Genomic DNA, 18066 nt, shown 5'->3' on the forward strand with positions numbered 1-18066 from the left:
GAGGAAGTGTCTATATCCTCTCCTTTGGCAGGGGTGGTATTAAAAGGAGGAGGTCGGGGAAACTCCCAATTTTAGGATTGAAACAGCAGGGTTTCCACTTACTCTCAGAAGGGAGTCAGGAACTAAATCAGAACTTGGGTTTTGGAGTCTTTGTTGTTTCTGCTAGTTCGCATCTCCTGCACTGAGCCAGGATACAGGGCCTTAAAGCAGAAGAGGTCTCTGGGATGGACTTTAAGACCTTAAGGAAGGGGGAGCACATGCAAACTGTCCCGCTTGGGGACGGTGCTGGCAGAAGGCAGGAGAAGAGAGTGCGCGGAGGAGGAAGCTGGCCGCCCTGGCCCCTGGGTCGGCTGCAAGAGGAGCAAGTGGGGAGCAAGTGGGGAGCAAGTGGGCATCCACCTCCAGCCTGTGCGGCCCCGGGCTGCAGGGGCTGATAGCACCACGGGAGCACCTGGACCAGAGCGTGTGCCCTCCCAGCCGGCCCCTCACCCGCCAGCTTGGCAGCGGCTACTGAGCTACAACCTGACCTGAACCCTTTGGAGGACTGATTATAGACAAGACCAAAGTTTTACCTGGGGCAGGGCTCTTCTCAAGTCCAGTCATAACCCAGCTTCCTCCCTTCACTTCAAGCCCTCCTCAGACCAGAGAGATCCAAGTAACATGGTTTAGCAGCTGTCAGACCCACCTTGGGAGCAGCCATCCGGAAGAGCAACTTCTCAATGTGGCCTTTCGCAGAGCTCTGGTCTGGAATGGATCTAATCACAAGCATGAAGTCATCCCGGCAGCCGCCAAAGGTCATTACTGAAGAGTAGGGGTAAGTGATGTGCACTTGCTGCAAGAAGAAGCCAGTCAGTTCTGGGGAGACTTCCCAGCTGCCTCCTGAGCCGAACCAGCACCCACTGTCTCTGCCAGGCACGGGAAGCCTTAACCAGAAAGGGAGAACCTGGAAGTGGTCCTAATGTAGAGATCTACATCTTAAATGTCGATAAGCTGTGTCTAGAGTAGAGGACAGCAAGGCTTGGGTGGGGTGGGTAGGGAAACCATGGTCACTTAGCTCAGGCGTTTGAGTCTACAGAGGAGAAGAAAAGGCACTGTTCAGGAGAAGGAAGGGTCAGAGAGCCAGCCCTTATTCTTTCGTACCATAGTGTTGTGGTCCAGGATGCTGACACCATCCTCATTCACAGCAATCCACACCAGAGTGCTCTCCTTGGAAGATATCTGTGCAGGCTGGGGAAACAGGAAAATCCCATCAGACATATCCACAGCTAGGGATGTTCCACCATAAGAGCTTTCGGAGGAAGAAGGCACATCCAGGAATCTGCTAGGCAGTGATTTCCAACCTTTGTCTTGTATTGGAAAACATGAAAGATGGTATTTGTACAGCATGCTGAAGTAAACAGAAGACATCTGGCTTTGGGGCTCTGGCCACCTAATTACCACCTCGAGAGGGGAGGGGACCCACAGTACACTGGTTAGGAAGCTCTGCTGCAGAACAAGGCCAGCCCCAGCTGCTTGGTCATAGGCACAGAGAACGGGCTGCGTTCTAGTGCTCACAAACGGACAGCATAAAACCCACAGGCTCTCCCCGCTGAAGTGCATCTTGGTTCAGCCAATTTCCTACGGGCTGAGAAAGAAACAGGAAAGCAAGAATGCAATCCTTTGGGCTTTAGGCTCTACTAGTGAGGAAAGTGGCTATTTGGTAAACAATTCCTGGTATGACTAATTTTCACTGCCACACCTGCAATAGGGCAATCCAGATTTCCTAGCTCTCCTACCCAAAAGACCGGGGAGGGGGATGGACATGTCCTCATTTTCAGAAGCTTTTCCCAACCTCCCAGACTGAGAGGGTCCCAGGGTACCCTGGTATATGCCTTTATAACACTCCAATACTTCTCCTTTCTTAAGCACTTATGATAGCTTGTAAAATAACTTACATGTGTTATTTAAAGAATAGGTATGATTATCTGATTAACATGTATCTCCCCTACTACACGGGAAGCTCCACTAAGGCCAGGATGGTATCTGATTAGCTCATCTCTTGCAATCTCAAACAGTGCCTGAGACCTAGTAGCTCGGCAATTCTTTCCTGAATGAATGAGTGAATGTCCACTGTCTATACCATCAGTGAATAGGATCATGATCCAGCTTTGAGGACATGATACTCTGATTATGAATAAAGTTATGCACACCAGACACCTGGCCAAGAAAAGTTCCAGCTGAAATTACTGCTGGCCACCTGGGCTTCATGCAGGTGAAATTAACTGTTGCCTGAGTAGTTAAGAGGCCCCTGTGGCCATGCTAAGTCAGTAGAGATTTGTTTAGGGTATATATTGTTCTTTTACACTTTTTTAAAAATGAAAGTATTCTTGAGGTGGTTGTCATGTCAAGTTTGAACCCTTGTGTGTAAATTAGTTGGTCCTATATTTTTTCTTTAGGGGTAGCACTGAGAAGTCAAAAAGGAAAGATTAAAGGACGCCTGGGTGGCTCATTCGGTTAAGCTTCTGCCTGCCTTCAGGTCAGGTCATGATCCCAGGGATCCTATTGAGTCCTGTATCGGGCTCCTTGCTCTGTAGGGAGCCTGCTTCTCCCTCTGCCTGCTGCTCCCCCTGCTTGTGCACGCACTCTCTCTCTGACAGATAAATAACTGAAAACCTTAAAAAAAAAAAAAAAAAAAAAAGATGAAGGTCATCCAGAAATCATCCTGGCCCAAAAGCAGTGATCATAACTCTGCTCTGGACCATGGAAAGTGGAGGCCAGAAATGGGTGGAGAAATAGCACCCTCTGGTGGTTGCTAGCATGCAGGCAGGCCCTGCAGCCTGGACTGGCTCAAACAGGAACAGATGTGGAGAGTAGTAGCTTGAGGAGAAATTTAGGGCACGTTCCTGAGGGTGTGGTAATCACTCCTTCCCCCGGAAACCATCAGCACTTACCTGAGCAGCAAAGAGCTTAGCACCAAAGAAAGGCCATTTCCGGGCCACTGTCAGGTAGATGCGGATGCACTCAGGAGGGGAGCAGCCTTGCAGGGCTGCCCACTTTGTGGTCAGCAGATCTACCAGGTGCCTGGTTTGGATGGATGGAGAGAAATGGGCCAGTGAGATGCCAACAGGTTTTCATTGCAGCTCTGAGGCCATCTCCCACCCTACAGCCCCTGCCTCCCCACAGCAACTCCCTCCAAGACCTTGCAGCCTACCTCAGCTGTTCAGGGGGTGCCCCATGTCTGTAGCGCCTCGGGTAGAACCTGTCCAGGACCTGCTGGAGGTGATGCTGAACCTTGGCAGGGGGTGTGCTCCCAGGGCCTAGTGGGCTGGGCCTCTCTAAGTCCCCATATTCTACCTGGGTTGCAAGCACATGGAAGAAGCAGTCAAGAATCCGGAGGTGGGTGGGGTGGGGCTGGGGCTGCTGGAGAGGTGAAATAAACCATCACTTCATCACTTCATTGATGGGGTGTGGATGGATGTGAAAACACTTCCTGTGAACAGACCCTTCATCTCAAGTTTCACAGACACTAGAGAAACCACCTTATGGTCCTCAATTATTATTTACATCCACTCTCCTTTTACAGCGGGGGTTAAGTGCCTTATCCAAACACACAGTTCATTAGTGGCAGGCAAGGGAAAACTATGGATCTCTGGCTTCTAATCCAAACATGAGATCCAGGACTGAAGATGCTATAGATCCTAGAGTATTGCAGTGTTCCAAATGTGGCCTTTGGAATCACACACCCGGCTCAGATCCCAGCTCTGCCATCTGCTGGCCTTGTAACCCTGAGCAAGTTATTTAAATTCTCTGGGCTTCCATTTCCTCATGTGGGGATAAGAACTAACTGGGATAATACGTATAAAATACTTAGCAGAGGACCCTCTATGGAGTATTCAGCAAATGTTTATTATTATAAAGGTCAGCTATTATTTCCCCTTCCTCTCCAGCATGTACATTCAGACCCTCCTCTCTCATGGGAACCCCGAGGGCATCCCAGATACCTCTGGCAAGAAAGCCTCCTAAAGGTAATAGGGAGAGAGTGGAAGTCCAAGTCTGTTACGGGATATACACCATTTCAGTAGCACACTAAAGTACATAGTACAACCCCGTGGGGGAGGGCAGGGAGGCATTTTTTTTTTGGTATATAGAGAAGGAAACTAACGCAGAGACCACCGCAGTGACTTCGCCAAGATCTCACGGTGGGAAGGTGGCCAGTGCTCAAGGGCAGGGCTCTGGATTCCACGTCCAGAGTTCTGCATGTAATCTCTACCTGCAGTGAAGGGCTGTGATGGTGAGGAGTCAGCTTCCCTCCACAGCCAGAGAGAGCCAGGCCACCCTCCCCTCGGGCACCGCAGGGCCTGCGGTCTCCTGTTTCAGGCTGTGTGCTACGTGCCCCCCTGTGAGGCCAAAGATGGTGCCCTGATCTTCCCAGTTCCTGAACAGAACCTTACCTGGGCCATCAGGGCAGCCATCTCAAGAGCCAGCTCCTTGTTGACAGGAAACCTCCCTGCCACTACCTCCCCGCTAGTCTGGGAGGCCAGCAGCAGCCGCTCCCGCTCCGTCTCCCCTCTGACCTGACTCCGAAAGTACAGCCTGCAGGGAAGATGGCGAGAAGCAGCCAAGACTCAGCTGGGATCCCAAATGGATGAGGTCATCTTGGCAACTGTTTATCTTGATTTCCAAAGAAAGAAACTACACTTTTTATACCATCTGTGAGCCTATTTTCTGTTGCCTCCAGAAAAATTTAAGCACGACCCAGGGCCGACCCAGGGCCGTAAGCGCTCATAGCAACAACGGCCCGGGGTACACCTGACCGCACCACTGCCCTGCTGGGTCTGCTGAGGGGGTCTGCTCCGGAGCCACAGCTTCTCAGGGAACAGGATGAGTTCAAGATGCCAAGAGAATACTGGAAATCATGTGCCTGGAGACAGACCTGGGATGGGATTTTCTTATCCAAATGGACAAAAAATCATGGTATCTACTTCTATATTTGCTGGAGCTATTTATTCTTGAGCCTTGAATATCTAGCGCTCATACAAAATTTCACTCTTCTAACGGAACCTGTGCAGCCACCCCACAAGGGTGGTCCGTTTTCCTGGCAGGGGTGTGTGTGTGTGTACATGCAGTTCAGGGACCGAGAGCCTGAGCTGCCCAGGGTCTCACCAAGGATCACCAGAGCCAGACTGGGCCACCACCTACTGCCCACAACACAGCACCGTCTGTGGACGCGCTGTCTGTCTGGCACAGGCCCAAGGGTACGAGTGATGAGTGCCCCCCTCCCCCTCCCCCTTGGCCGGCGCTCGGGACCTGTTCTTGTACATCAGCTTCACAACACGTGTGCCACCCTCGGCCTTGCCAGAGTGCAGCTCCTTCAGGGCTTGCTCCCACTTGGAGATGGCATCACAGATCTGAAACAGGCAGGAGAGGACAGTCAGAAAAGGCCCTGACGAGGGGTACAGGTCCCACCAGGGGCAGGACCCAGGGAGAGCAGCAGGGCAGAGTCGAGTGACTGTCCTCCATCAGGAGGCTGCCGTGCAGGCCTCATGCGCCTGGGACCAGAGGTGTCTTACAATGACCCCCCAGACAGAGCGGTAGAGCCCTGGGCATGGCATGAGCAGAAAGCCTGGGATGCTGTCCCCCACTGGCCTTGACACCTGAGGGGGCCTCCCCGGCGGCTAGGAAGGCCTCCGTCAAAAACCGTGGCCTCCTATTACCAGCTCCATTTCCCTTCCACTGACCACTATTCTCTTCAACAAGTACACCTGGAGGCCTACTGTGTAACCAAGCCTTACAGACACCCAGACATTTACAAAGAGGACACGCGCACAGTGGTTCCAGGAACAGTAAAGGACTGGAGGAGGCTTTGTCCTGTTTCCATAAGAAGAACAGACACGGAACCAAAACCCTCATACTCATCAACACTACAACACATTCCCACAAACACTTAACATCCCCCATGGCACTAATCCCAGACCACAAGACAAGATAGGTCTTAAATCCCCTTCAAGGGCCTTTTGCTTGTAGACGCGCCACAGAGATCTACCTGCTTAAAATGTGGTTGAACCTGTAAGCACGGCAGAGGCCCCGGCACCCAGGGCAAGAATGAGGTGCAGTGCACAGCACACATCAGCGAGTCCAGGGGGACGGCCGTCTACCTCTGTGTGTGTATAGGGGCAAGAGCCTCCCTGTCCTTCCTACACCAAGCTGAGAAGCAGCTTTTCCCCTGGATACCACACAGCCCCTCAAGGGCGGGGGTGAGGGATATGGGGATATTCTCTCCAGAGACAAGGGCAAAAACCACCTTTCTCTGCCTGTACAGGTAGGTTTTCGGATGACACAGATTCTGGCCAGGGGAGCACCTTGGGCTCCCAACCTAACAGTCTGTGGAATAGGAAGGCACCCGCTAGAGCGGCTCTTTCCCCACCATCCAAACCCTGAAGCCTGGAGGTATCCCAGGAGGGGCTCAGTTGACTCAGTGGGGAGGCCATCACCTTGATGCTCCCCTGCAGGCAGTGTTCCAGGTCTCTCCCGGAAGGATCGTCTGTGAAGAGGGCAAAGCCAGAGTGGGAGGACTTCCTCATGCCTGTCTCTTGGTTCAGATGCTGGAGGAACTCATCAACTGTGGAGGAGCCATCAAAACCGACCACCTACACGAGAGAGGGGTTAGTCCCAGAGAAAACTTCTGGAGAGGAGCTTATTAGGGCTAGTGGAGGGCTGTGAGTCTGGAAGGTGGGAAGGCTTGGCTGCAAGGAGCAAGGGCAAATGCAAAAGCCGAAGGAAGCTGGTTTCTCTAGTCACGTGCAGAGGGTGCATGCTTCAGGGACAAGCCCGCCCGCTGTAAGCTGGAGTCAGCAGCTCTGCTGCCCCTTCGCCGCCACGCTTTTGGAGGCCTTTGGTCCCACCACTTTCTTGGTCAATGTCTCAGCTTCCCTGTTCACACTGCGGCTTTGAAAGATCTCCTTCCCACGTGCCAAACAGTGAAGCACTTTTGCAATTCAAGCTCCTTTCTCCCTCCACACCGAGTTCACAGTCCCACCCCCACCTCCAAATCCCAGGCCCGCCCTTCTGCTGCTCTGCCTATTGAGAATCTGCCAAGCCTAAGGAGGTTTAGCACCCACCTGGCCCGAAGGTGTTCTCTGGGCTAGGGACAGGAGAGGACCGAGGACAGGGAAGCCAGCACGGCCTCCTCACCTGGTAAGTCCCATTGGCGAAATGCACAGGGATGCTGAAGGGCGAGGAGTGGTGGAAGGGGTTGCGCAGCAGAATGGACACCACTTCCATGCGGGATGGTCTGGCCTCCCGCTCCCCAGTCTGCAGCGTCCGCTCCACGGCCCGTTGGCAGTAGGCGGCATACTGGCCAATTTCATTTCTAAAGAGACGGGGGGAAGAAAGAAGATCCCAGAGAATCCACTCATCCCTGCTACTCTGACCTCTTGGCCACTGACCCTGACCCAGCCGAGACCCCATCTGCAGCGGGGCTGGCGGTGAGAAAAGCCCCGAATGCTCTGGTCTGTGGTGTTCATCTGTCTTTATGGGTCTATCTGTTGCAGGCAGCTCGCACAGATATTTTCTCCAGAAGCCAGAAGAACGGGGCCACAAACCATGAAAATGTAGGAATGATCTGGGGACACCCACAAGGCATGCATGCGTACACGGACTAGGGTGCAGAGCCGCCCAGGCACGGCCAGACCTCCACGCGCCCACTCGTGTACACAGCGACGAGCAAGTCTCTGCGACTGCCGTGCCAACCTCAGGGACAGGGCGGCCTGGTCCCTCCCGGTCCCCCCCCCCGCCCCCCGGGCCCGCTTCCCCATGCACGGGCAGCAGGAAAGGATGCTCACGCACCTGGGGTCCGCGTGGCGCTGGAGCTGCTGTTTGACGTACCAGAGGAAGTGGTGCTGAGGCAGGAAGAGTGGGGTGCACAGAGCCAGGAGCTGCCAGCACTGCGGGGGGCACAGGCAGCATGGGGCGGGTGCCGGCTCTGCAGCACCTCCCTCACAGCCCTGAGCTACGGAGCCTGTAGCACTCGCCAAACCAGGGCTCCCCCCCAACCCTCTGTGGCCGCCAGGATGGCCAACCTGGTCAGGCTTCATCCATCACACGATCAGACCAGGCACAGCCGTATGGAGGCAGCCCACGGGCTACCATGCTTAGAGGGTGCCTGCCCAGCCCCCTCTGTCCACCTTCCTGCCCCCCCACCCCCGCAGCCCCTGCCCATGGCTCTGGTCGGCTGCTTGCCCCGGGGCTACTCACCTGTATGAGGGAGCACTTCTGAGGCGGGCGGCAGCTGGTCTGCTTCATGAGCTGGCAGTAGATCTCGCTCTGCAGCTCGGGGTGAACCAGGCAGACCTGCAGGGCCGTCTGGGCCAGAGACACGTGGTAGTCCACCGAGGCTGCTTCCACAGGCACGTTGATGAAGAGCTGGCAGGACTGGCCGGGCAAGGATGGTGGGCACGGGCAGACCCACAGCCCCTCGGTTAGTATCCTTGGTTGACAGTGGGCAGACCGGGCCACTGTCCCCCCAGGGCCATCCCCCCAGGGAGGCTCCGGTTCACCTTCTAAGAGGGAGCACTGCCACTGCCCGCGGCGTCTTGTGCCCGCTACTTTGGGATAGCATCCTGCCTTCTTTAAATGTGTCCATTACATAAGCAAGACATCCATTTTTTTAAAGACAATATTCAGATGGACACAAAGTAGGTCAGACTCTCTCAGGTTCAGAAGCAACCTAAACCTGGCCTTTCCTGCTGTTCACTCCAGGAGGAGGGGAGTTTCTCAAGGGGGAGTCTCACTGGCTCTTCCCCAGGAAGCCGTGAACGCCTCCCCACCGTAACGGGCTGAGGCGAGGACCCGGGGGTGGGGGGACTCTTTCCCTTCCACTCAGATCCCTCTGTGAGCTACCCCTACCTGCACGGGTTCCACCCCGGCATCACCACGGTGGGCAAATTGCTCCGGGGAGAGCCTGGCCCACTGCGAGGGGGCACCTGTTGGTGGGCCTGCGCTCTGTTCCCGTTTTACCTTGAAGAGCTTGAGAGCCTCCGTCTGCAGGGCCTCCGAGGGCAGGGTGGTGAGGGAGGTGTACAGCCCGTCTTTGCTGTAACACAGCATGGGGTGCCTCCAGAGAGGAGAGTCTGCCCAAAGCACAGCACCGGGAGCGGAAGCAGTTACTGGTGAGGGGACTTGCCTCCCACCCCCACCCCCTGTGGATCTGTGAGGAAAACAATGACGGACTGTCCGGACACACGAGTCGTGCTGGGTTTATATCCACAGAGTGTGGGGCACGCAGCTGTACCCCTGCCTCTAGCGGGCTCACAAGCGAGGCTCACAGGAAGGTGGCTACTGCTTTGCTCGCAGGGAGGCAACAGGGGTGAGTACGTGTGCTTGTGGGTATCTGAGTGCAAGCATGTGTGTGCAGGGGCGGCCCCTCCCTGCAGGGTCGGGGCTGGATGGAGAGCGCACACCAGCCTGACGTCAATAAGTCTCGGAGGAGCAGGGAAGGGGTGTATGGCGTGTGCCATTAGTTCCTCAGGGTCCTGAGGATCAGAAGCGAAACAAAGACCTCGTAACACCCCAGGCTTGGGTTGGTCTAATCCCAATGTAGGCTTCATTCTTGAGTTAAACTCTTACTATGCACCAGCTACCTTCTTTCCTCAGCCCTTGGCCCAGCAGGCAAACCCACAGTGAGCAAAGTAAAACGTTGACCTGGGTCACTGGAAAGTCTGTTCCCAAATCAATGCCCCCAGATACAGTCTGGTCACCTCAGTATCTTCACCAGAAACAGGGGCTCTGGAGCTTGGATGGGAATGTCCTTCTTTCTATGGCTTAGACAGTTTTAAAACAGCTTCGGGGTACAGAAATGCTTTCTTTGGGTTTTTGACCAACTTTTACCCAGCCACCACCCTCCAACCCACGCAGGGATGGCCACCCTTGCCTTACCTGGGTCTCCCTCCCCGTCCATGAGTTTTCCAATGAGCTGCTCATAGGTAGTGCCGACCCGAGCACTGCTGCCCCCTGCAGCCACTGTGAGGTGGTACAGCCACGTGTCCTAGAAGGGGATGGAAGCCATCGGCCGAGACTGGAGTGGGAAAAATGGAGACGAGGGCTCCAGAGAAGTTTCCTTGAAGGGGCCAAGCCCAGGGTGAGCCTAGGCTAGTCTGGTTGGCACAAGTCAAGGCCACCAGTCTCTAAGAGGAAAGACTAGCCTAGGCTAGTCTGGTTGGCACAAGTCAAGGCCACCAGTCTCTAAGAGGAAAGACTTGGGATCACGCAACATGAACCCAAGTTGCTAAGCTTGAGGCGCTATCTCATGGTCCCAGTGGAGAGACACTGGTCCCTGGGAGGGAATTCACTATAAGGAATAGTCCCAATCAGGGAATGCTAGTTGCCAAAATGTCCAGGAAGGAAAGAAACTTGAATTTGGGGAGGTTGGGAAGGAAGGAAGGGAAGATGGGAATCACAGGACCGAGCTCGGCCGTGGAGGCCCAGCCCCCTCGCTTACCTTTTCGTGCTTGGTGCCAATGAGGAGGTAGGTGGGGCTGTGCTCTGGGGGGTGGATCGCCAGGGTGCAGTGGGAGGAGAGCAACCGCCGGCTTCCTCCAGCCTCGTAGTCCTCGTCTGAGTCACAGGATCGATCTACTTCCTCTATGCGCGCATCCCGCACAGGCAGATGGCCCAGGGGTCGCTGTGGGCAGGAGCCTTCCGTGAATGGGAGAGCCAGCAGGGAGCAGGGCAGTCTCCTCTCTCTGAACCCTCAAGCCCTGTTGGGCTGGGAATCATGGATGTGGTCGGGTCATGGAATGAGGGGGTTACCTACAGCTCCCTGGCTGAGGCTTGCCTGAAGAAGCACAGACAGACCCCACAGGTAGAATCTGTGGGCCATGCACACTGGCCATTCAGGCTACAGGGACCCAGCCAGCTCTGTACAGTTGTGGTTGCCTGAGGTGGGGTCAGTGGAAAAGCCGGGGCCTTCCATCAAGGACATGGAGCCACAGGAATGTGGTCTGGGGAAAGTAGAGTGTGGGTGCTGTCAGGAAGCCAGGAAGTACCTTGTCCTCATGACTTCGATAGTAGTAGAAGGTTCTCCCAACAAGAGCACACCAGACCAGCTTGGAATGGCCATGTTTTACCTATAAGACAGAAATTAAGACCAAGTGATTAGAACCAGGTAATCCCAGAAGTAAATCCAGGACTGCCAAAGAGAAGCCAGAGGAAGTCAGGTCTCAGAACCCCTGGTCAAACTCAGGTCCTTAGTGGAGATGCCACCCAGATGCCCTACTAACAGGACCGGCCCTTTCACATGGAGAGTCCGTGGTGTGTACCCTGTGACACCCCATCCATCCTTGCACCACACGCCATTAAAAGATTAACCAGGCCAATCGATGTCCTGTCCCAGGGAATACGGACATAGCTGTAAGGATGCTGAGGAGGGGGTGCAGGGCCATGCATGGGGGGCTAAAGCCCCCGGACAAATGTAAATCATGAGGGCACAGCAGGTGCACAAAAGGTGGAGGAGACTGACTCGAGCACAGACTGAAAACGGAGGCAGAGAGAGAGCCAAGAGCACCGAGCTGGCTCACACAAGTGGCCTTGCTTCCTCATGGCGTTCTGGCCTAGTTCATGTGCTTCCTTGTTTACTTCCATTTTCTTGAGGATAACAAGTACTTCTCTGCTCCTTATAGCCAGAAGAGTCCTAACTCAAACACCTTTAGGTGTTTGGCATGGCCTGGCATTGGACATCTTTGAGTGGCCACACCTACCTCGCCTACCTCGCGGCTTCCCACTATTCATACTGAGGCACGGTGGGCGCAGGTGGGCGTGGGCAGCAACTCCTAATAACTCCTAATAACCTCAAAATAGGTCCTTTCCCTCCTGTCCTGACAACAGCTGTGGTGCTCACAACCCTGATCTCTGTGTTCATTCACTGACACCCTGAGTGGTCAGACCGTGTTTGAGGCCCACCCGCTAGTCCCATGAGCCAAGTCCTGCAGACGGGCTGTAAGGAGCGCCGCACTCGGGCACCTGGCTCCCCGGCCTCTCGGGAGGCCCGCGTTCCTCCTCACCAGCCCCTCTCCTACCTTGGTCAGCCAGCCCTTCACAGTGGGTTTGGTGCCACCCCGCGGCGGGGCTGGAGGCCCCACAGCCTGGACCTTCAGCAGGCTCTGCAGTACTCGGATCCACTCCTCTAGCAGGCCCGGTGAGTCCGCCGTCAGGTAATAGGTTTTCTTCTCAGAGATAAGCTGTGGAGGAGGGATTGGGGGCGGGGGCGGGGAGACGGCAGGATGGCATGCCAGGGACCGGGCTCCGAGGTTGGCACAGATCCCTGAACCCACCGGGCCTTCCCTCTCCCCACCCTGGGACCCCCTCCCTTCTTTCCCTTGTTCTCTTCTCCCCGTCTCTGCTACCTTCACTCTGTCTCGCACATTCAGTCTCTTCTTCCCTCCAGGTACTCACAAATTAGGGTCACGTCCACATGTCTCTAACACATGCTCATTTTGCCCCAACTTTGCTCCATCATAGTCCTATCCAAACCCAGCACCTCTTTGTCCAAACCACTGGCTGCTAGGAGCCCGCCCACCTGGAATGTCTGTGCACCTTCCCCTCGAACAATTTGGCAACGGGAATTCAGTTCCACTTGACCCTGAGGTTTCCGGATGACATCACTCTGTAAAGACAGGAATGGGGAGGAACATGGTAGGAGCCTTCCCAGAGCACATCATTCTCCCTCAGATCTTACTCCAGGCCACAGGCAAAGGGGAAGGTGATTCCCAAGCTTTCCTGGGCTATGGTATGGTGGGTAACTTGTTCTGGATCCTGGTTCTAGCTAAATGGAGCAACGATTAGAGACATGGGTCCGTCTGACCCAGGCCTCAAAAAGTATAGATCGAGCCTTTAAAATTGGATCAGAAGCCACCATGTTATTACTGAGCTATAAAGCCTTTAAATTCTTTCTACTCCATCCTTTACACCAAGTGTGGCAAATAAGTGGCATACACATCACCATTCCCCTTCCCAGTGTGCCCACACACCTTACTTATCAGCCAGAGCATGCCCACTCATTGAGTGATTCGGGCCCGGAATCCAGACACATGGCCTTTTTGCTTTCTTTCTACCATGAATGTTGGTTCCCCAAGGAGGTCCTGCCAAACTAGATCTCAACATCCAAGGCTCCCTAATTCCAAACTGTACAGGAAGGAGGTAGAGGAGGTGGTGGGCTCTCTGTTAGAGCAACCCAGATGATGTGAGGGCAACCTGGGAACAATTCTTTTACGGGACCAGGAATTCAAAGAAAGGAACTTCTGAAGTAAGAAGGAATCACCAAGCCAACTCATCTAGAACTGCCTTTCACTGCTCTGTGCCTGATTTCACTCCAAGAACCAGTGACCAGCCTCATGGTCCCATGTGAGACTCAAAGCCCCCGGTGCCCAGCCAGGCTGCCTCTCCCCACCTGCCAGACCTCTGCCCTCTGCCCTCTGGCCGGGGGCCCCACCGACCCTTCTTCTAGCCCCTGCTGAAGAGTTCTGAGTTTGGGCTGGGGTCCTTTTGACTACTGTCCTGGGGGAGGAGGGTCTCACCGGGGACTTGTAGTACATAATCTGTCCCTGTCTCAGGACAAACCAGCGCCTCTTCCACGTCTTCACCCGGCTCCCCAGTTTTAGCAGGTAGCCTGACTTCTCCAATGACTCCTGCAGGGGTGAGAGGGTATGGCGGGGGGAGGGAGAGGAGTGGACAGAAAGGGGGAGTCACTTGGGGTTTGTAGATGTCATACAAGCCAAAATGGCCCCGTTGAGTTACTGCTTTGTCGTCAATTAAAAACAAATTCTTGAGAAGCTACTAGATGTATTTTCAGGGCACCATGCCCTGCTAAGGGTTCAGACACAATTAGCATAAAGCAAGGTAGCCCCGTCAGGGGCTGCATAAGGGAGAAGCTGGTCAGGGAGGGCGTCCCAAAGAGCCAGACTGAAATGGCCTTGGAAGAAAAAGTCAGCTTCCCTTCAAAGCCACGCCAAGGGGAGGAAAAGGCCATGGTAGGCAGCAGGAAGGGAGGGGGAGGTTTGGGGAAGAAGGGGCACATCAGCCAGGGTGGGGCAGAGGGCTGGGAAATGAGGGATGTGGGTTTGCAGCACAGCTCTGAGCCTTGGGCTTCTTATCCAGAAAATGGGGTCCTCATCCTGAGAGGATGGTGAGGACGCGTGAGACAAGGCATGAGGAGTACTGAGCACTGAGCACGGTGTGTGGTGCTCTGTAAGAACCCCAGAAATGTCCGCTCTCGGCATTCCAGGGTGAGAACACATGGGAACGCATGGGGCCGGTGGGCCACCGTGGGAAAGCCCACTGGCTACTCCCGGCTCAATGAGGAGCTCACTGGGTGCCCTCTCCTTCCTCACAGGGTCTGTGTGTACCGGACTTGGGACCTGCCCGTCCCCCAGCCCACTCCCTGGCGCCTCACACCTGTCACGGCCCCCCTGCCCCTGCCTTCACCATGCCCCAGGACCCCCCCCCCCCACCCGTCTCAGGCTGAGGGCTCCAGGCAGGCAGCCTCTGCTGGAGGCCTGCTCGCATCCCTCCTGGCTCACCCCGCCCAGCCCCGGCCCCTCGGTGGAGTAGGAGGAGGTCCGCTGCAGTTTGTGCTCTGGCTCGGAGTAGTCGCTGTCCAGCGAGCAGGCGTCCGGGGGGATGGCGTAGTCACCTTCCGAGCTCAGCGAGGACATGGAGACGCCTGCCAAGGGAGGAGGAGTCAAGGCCTGGGTCCCAGCCCGGGAGCCGCAGGAGCCTTCCTCACCGACCCCGGGACCTCTGAGTCTGGAGCTGAGGTTCATGGGCAGAGAACAAGCAGGGGGCCCTGGATAAGCCCGCCCATGGGAGGAGGAGGTTGGACACTTGCTGCCCTGCACCCTCCTGCTCCCTCCCCTGTACCTCTCTTGATGGCCCGGGGGCTGCCCAGTCCGCTGGTCTTCCTGGACTCAGAGCAGGGGACTGAAGTTCGGAAACTCGCCTGAGAGCTGCGGTCATCATCGGACCCAGAGGATTCGTCCACAAAAGGCACGGTGCTGATCTGCGTGGCTCTCTGTAAGACAGGCGCCCTCCCCCGCTGCAGCTCACCTTGCAGAACACAGCCCTTCCCGTGGGCACTTGTACTCCTGCTCCTGGGGCCCAGGGTGTGGCCAACATGGCCTGTCGGGGCACATGGGTGCCATCACCTGCCTGGGACACTCCAGACAACCGTTCCGTCTCCACCTTACTCTCGTGTCCTCACCTCCATGCTTCTCCTTAGGCCTCCTGCCCCGCACACGCCATCCTCCCTGGTCCCCAAAGGACCTGCCCCATCCAGGCTGAGTACTCAGCTGCTGTGACCCTTCCTCCTGCCACTAGGGGGCCAGAATGCCCCGCGGGCCAAGCCCGAGACCGGCGCTTTAAACGCAGTATGCGGATAAGGAAACAGGCCATCTCAGTTGGCAAATATTTAAAAAGACTATCTCAACGTTAGTGAAAGTGTGGGGAAAAAGATACTCTGTAGCGTGATAAAGGCTTTTAGAAGGTAACTTGGCACTACCTAACAAAATTTACGATATGCCTATCATTCGCCCATAAATTTCCCCTCTAGAACTCTGTCCTCTGGAAATACACATACATGATACTTAAGTGCACAGAGATGTGTTTGCGCAATGATGTTCATCACAACACTGACTGTAGAGAAAAACAAGAGATAGGACCTAAACTGTCCACCAGTGGAGGGCGGGTTAGAGTAGTTATGGGGCATCCACACTAACGGGTACCGGATGGCCCTATAAGAGGAAGCGGAGCTGTGCACGAAGGTGCAGCCGGGAGATCGGACTCACGGTCGTGCAAACAAGCAAGGGGTGAGAGGACATGTATGTTATGATCCTCGTTGTGTGCATGTGCGTGGGTGTGTGTGTGTGTGTCTGTGTGTGTGCGAGAGAGACAGGGACACGGACACAGACAATACCTGTCAGTACACTGGTAAATGCATCAGAGAGCCTCACAGAATAAACACCAAACCATGAATGATAGTTGCCTCTGGGGTTAGAAATTAGGGAAAAGCAATGTGAAAGAAAATTTCACTTTTGGCTTTTTGATTCTTCTATAAAAAGTTTTACAAAGTATTACTGTTTTGACCTCAAAAACCGGTAACAAAAGGAGACAAAAATATGTATGCAAACGTTATGTTGCAGTTATAGCTGATTTTTGTTAAAAAATAGAGATATGAAACTAATGTAATATTGTGTGCCAACTATACCCAAAGAAAAATACGCAGAGATATTAAGAGAGTATACATGGGAATATGTGTTTGAACATGTATGAAATACTCTGGAAGGAGTCCTCCTGGGACAGACACATAAAAAGATGGGGAAGACAGGTGAAGCAGGGGTAGGTCTAACATTTAACTTTTCACTTTGCCCATGATCATATGGATTCAAATTTTTGTAAACATACAATTTTTATAATAAAAATCTAATAAATACTAAAAGTAAAATTACATATAAATGGTAGCTGAGCTCCCTGCCCGGAGTCCTGTGTGTGCAGAAGCCTGACCCTAGAGCCCCACTTGAGCCACTACACGGACAAGGGGCCTCCTGGGTGGAACACCCCCACCTCAGACAGCAGCTTCTTACCCCCTTCAGGGCTGTGTAGACAGGCACGGTGACATTCTTGTAGACAAGGCCAGAGAAAGGCCCAGGGGACGCAAGGGCAGCAGGGCTTGAAGCTGGAGGGGGTGGGGAAGAGGGATGAGATTAACTCAGGTGCCATAACTCACTCAAGGGTCTGTGGGAGGCAGACACCTGGGCAGACCGAGGAGGAGATCCCCGCAGTGTTCCCTGAAAGAGCACTCCAGGCAACAAGTGGGGTGGCTGTCCTTAGGATGGGGGCCAGGGACTTCTTCAGTCCCACTCTTGTGAAGGTGAATTACGAACCGTGAGACTCTGGAGCTCACATCACGGGGGATTCAGTGGCTGGCCAGCTGACTCAGGAGCCAGAGGGTAGGGAAGCGGTTCCTTCAGGGAGCTCATCTAAATCAAGGCACTGTGGAGCTCTCCACTGGGGAGCTCTCCCCCCCACCCCTACTGGGCACTACAGAAGAGAAGCCAGTGCAGGTGGGAGGCTGAGCTGGAGGGCCCCGCCTCTAAGGTCCCTTCCAGCTCTGTAATTGGCTACAATCCTCTTCAAGGCCACGCCCACCCTATAAATGATGAGCTAAACATGCACAGCTTCCTTTTCCCTCCTAGGTAGCCGGGCTGTGTGATTTCACTGAACCTCACCTGTTTGGGGGAGAGAACGGGGTGCTGGGTGACACTGGCCCTGGGTGTTGCTAAGAGTCTTCTCCCTGCATGCCCACCCTGTCCGGCACATGGGGCTCACTTGGGACTCACCGCAGCAGGTGGCATTAGTTCTGGGAGATGCATCCGAGAGCCTCATGCCAGCCATGGCCACAGCATAGATCCGGCTCTCCTGGAATGGAAGGTCCCAGAGGGTCAGAGTCCAGCTCAGAGCCTAGCCCAGCCCCTCCTGAGTGTGGAGGGAAAAGGATGGCTGTGGACGCAGGTCCACATCCAGCCTTGGCCAATTACTGGTAGGGTAATCCTAGGCAAGTTCCATCTGAGCCTCCTTTTCCTCAGCGCTAACGTGGGGGTCATGCTCACCTGTCAGTGAACATCTGACACCTGGAACATAATCAGCATCCAACAGATAGGCATTCCTTTGCTTGCCTCCACCCTTCCCTTGGGGCAAGGAAGTTCAAGAGGACGGGGTCAGTGACCTGTTTCTCTGAATCGTACCCATTTTAGAAGCCCTGGGTCTCAGGCTCTCACCCCTCGAAGCTGGGGTGCTGATAATGAGGAAGTGGGAGCCCCGTGGCAAGGGCACGCCCTTTTGTAAGCCTGTTGTTTGGAAACTGGGACACAGTTTTTACCTACAGTAACATGACATTCATGGTTAGGCCCAACCGGCAAAGCCTGCCTAAGCTCACCCAGGACCCTGAACCCTGCTGTAGAAGACACATGGATGGAACCCCATCCTCAACTCCTCCCTGACCCCTTGGGATTCCTGGGTCTGAAGCAGGCCCACAGGCCTAGG

General features: G+C 54.7%; 1 protein-coding gene across 2 annotated transcripts in view; it reads right to left on the bottom strand.

Annotated features, from left to right (window-relative positions):
* The window catches only part of PLEKHH1 (pleckstrin homology, MyTH4 and FERM domain containing H1), a 47686-nt gene that overhangs the window by 1067 nt on the left and 28553 nt on the right, over positions 1-18066 (bottom strand). For both annotated transcript variants that reach the window (XM_027569044.2, XM_027569045.2), the window contains exons 8-28: positions 17364-17442; positions 16608-16699; positions 14890-15040; positions 14550-14692; positions 13548-13658; positions 12551-12637; positions 12051-12212; positions 11022-11102; positions 10475-10657; positions 9913-10021; positions 8995-9107; positions 8233-8409; positions 7825-7922; positions 7171-7348; positions 6471-6626; positions 5287-5387; positions 4431-4572; positions 3191-3333; positions 2931-3060; positions 1141-1227; positions 686-832 (exon numbers count right to left, since the gene is read on the bottom strand). In XM_027569044.2, the coding sequence (XP_027424845.2) occupies positions 686-832; positions 1141-1227; positions 2931-3060; positions 3191-3333; positions 4431-4572; positions 5287-5387; positions 6471-6626; positions 7171-7348; positions 7825-7922; positions 8233-8409; positions 8995-9107; positions 9913-10021; positions 10475-10657; positions 11022-11102; positions 12051-12212; positions 12551-12637; positions 13548-13658; positions 14550-14692; positions 14890-15040; positions 16608-16699; positions 17364-17442 (2670 nt within the window). The remainder of the gene's footprint in view (positions 1-685; positions 833-1140; positions 1228-2930; positions 3061-3190; positions 3334-4430; positions 4573-5286; positions 5388-6470; positions 6627-7170; positions 7349-7824; positions 7923-8232; positions 8410-8994; positions 9108-9912; positions 10022-10474; positions 10658-11021; positions 11103-12050; positions 12213-12550; positions 12638-13547; positions 13659-14549; positions 14693-14889; positions 15041-16607; positions 16700-17363; positions 17443-18066) is intronic.

This window comes from Zalophus californianus, chromosome 6 (assembly GCF_009762305.2).
Source record: "Zalophus californianus isolate mZalCal1 chromosome 6, mZalCal1.pri.v2, whole genome shotgun sequence".
NCBI lineage: Eukaryota > Metazoa > Chordata > Mammalia > Carnivora > Otariidae > Zalophus > Zalophus californianus.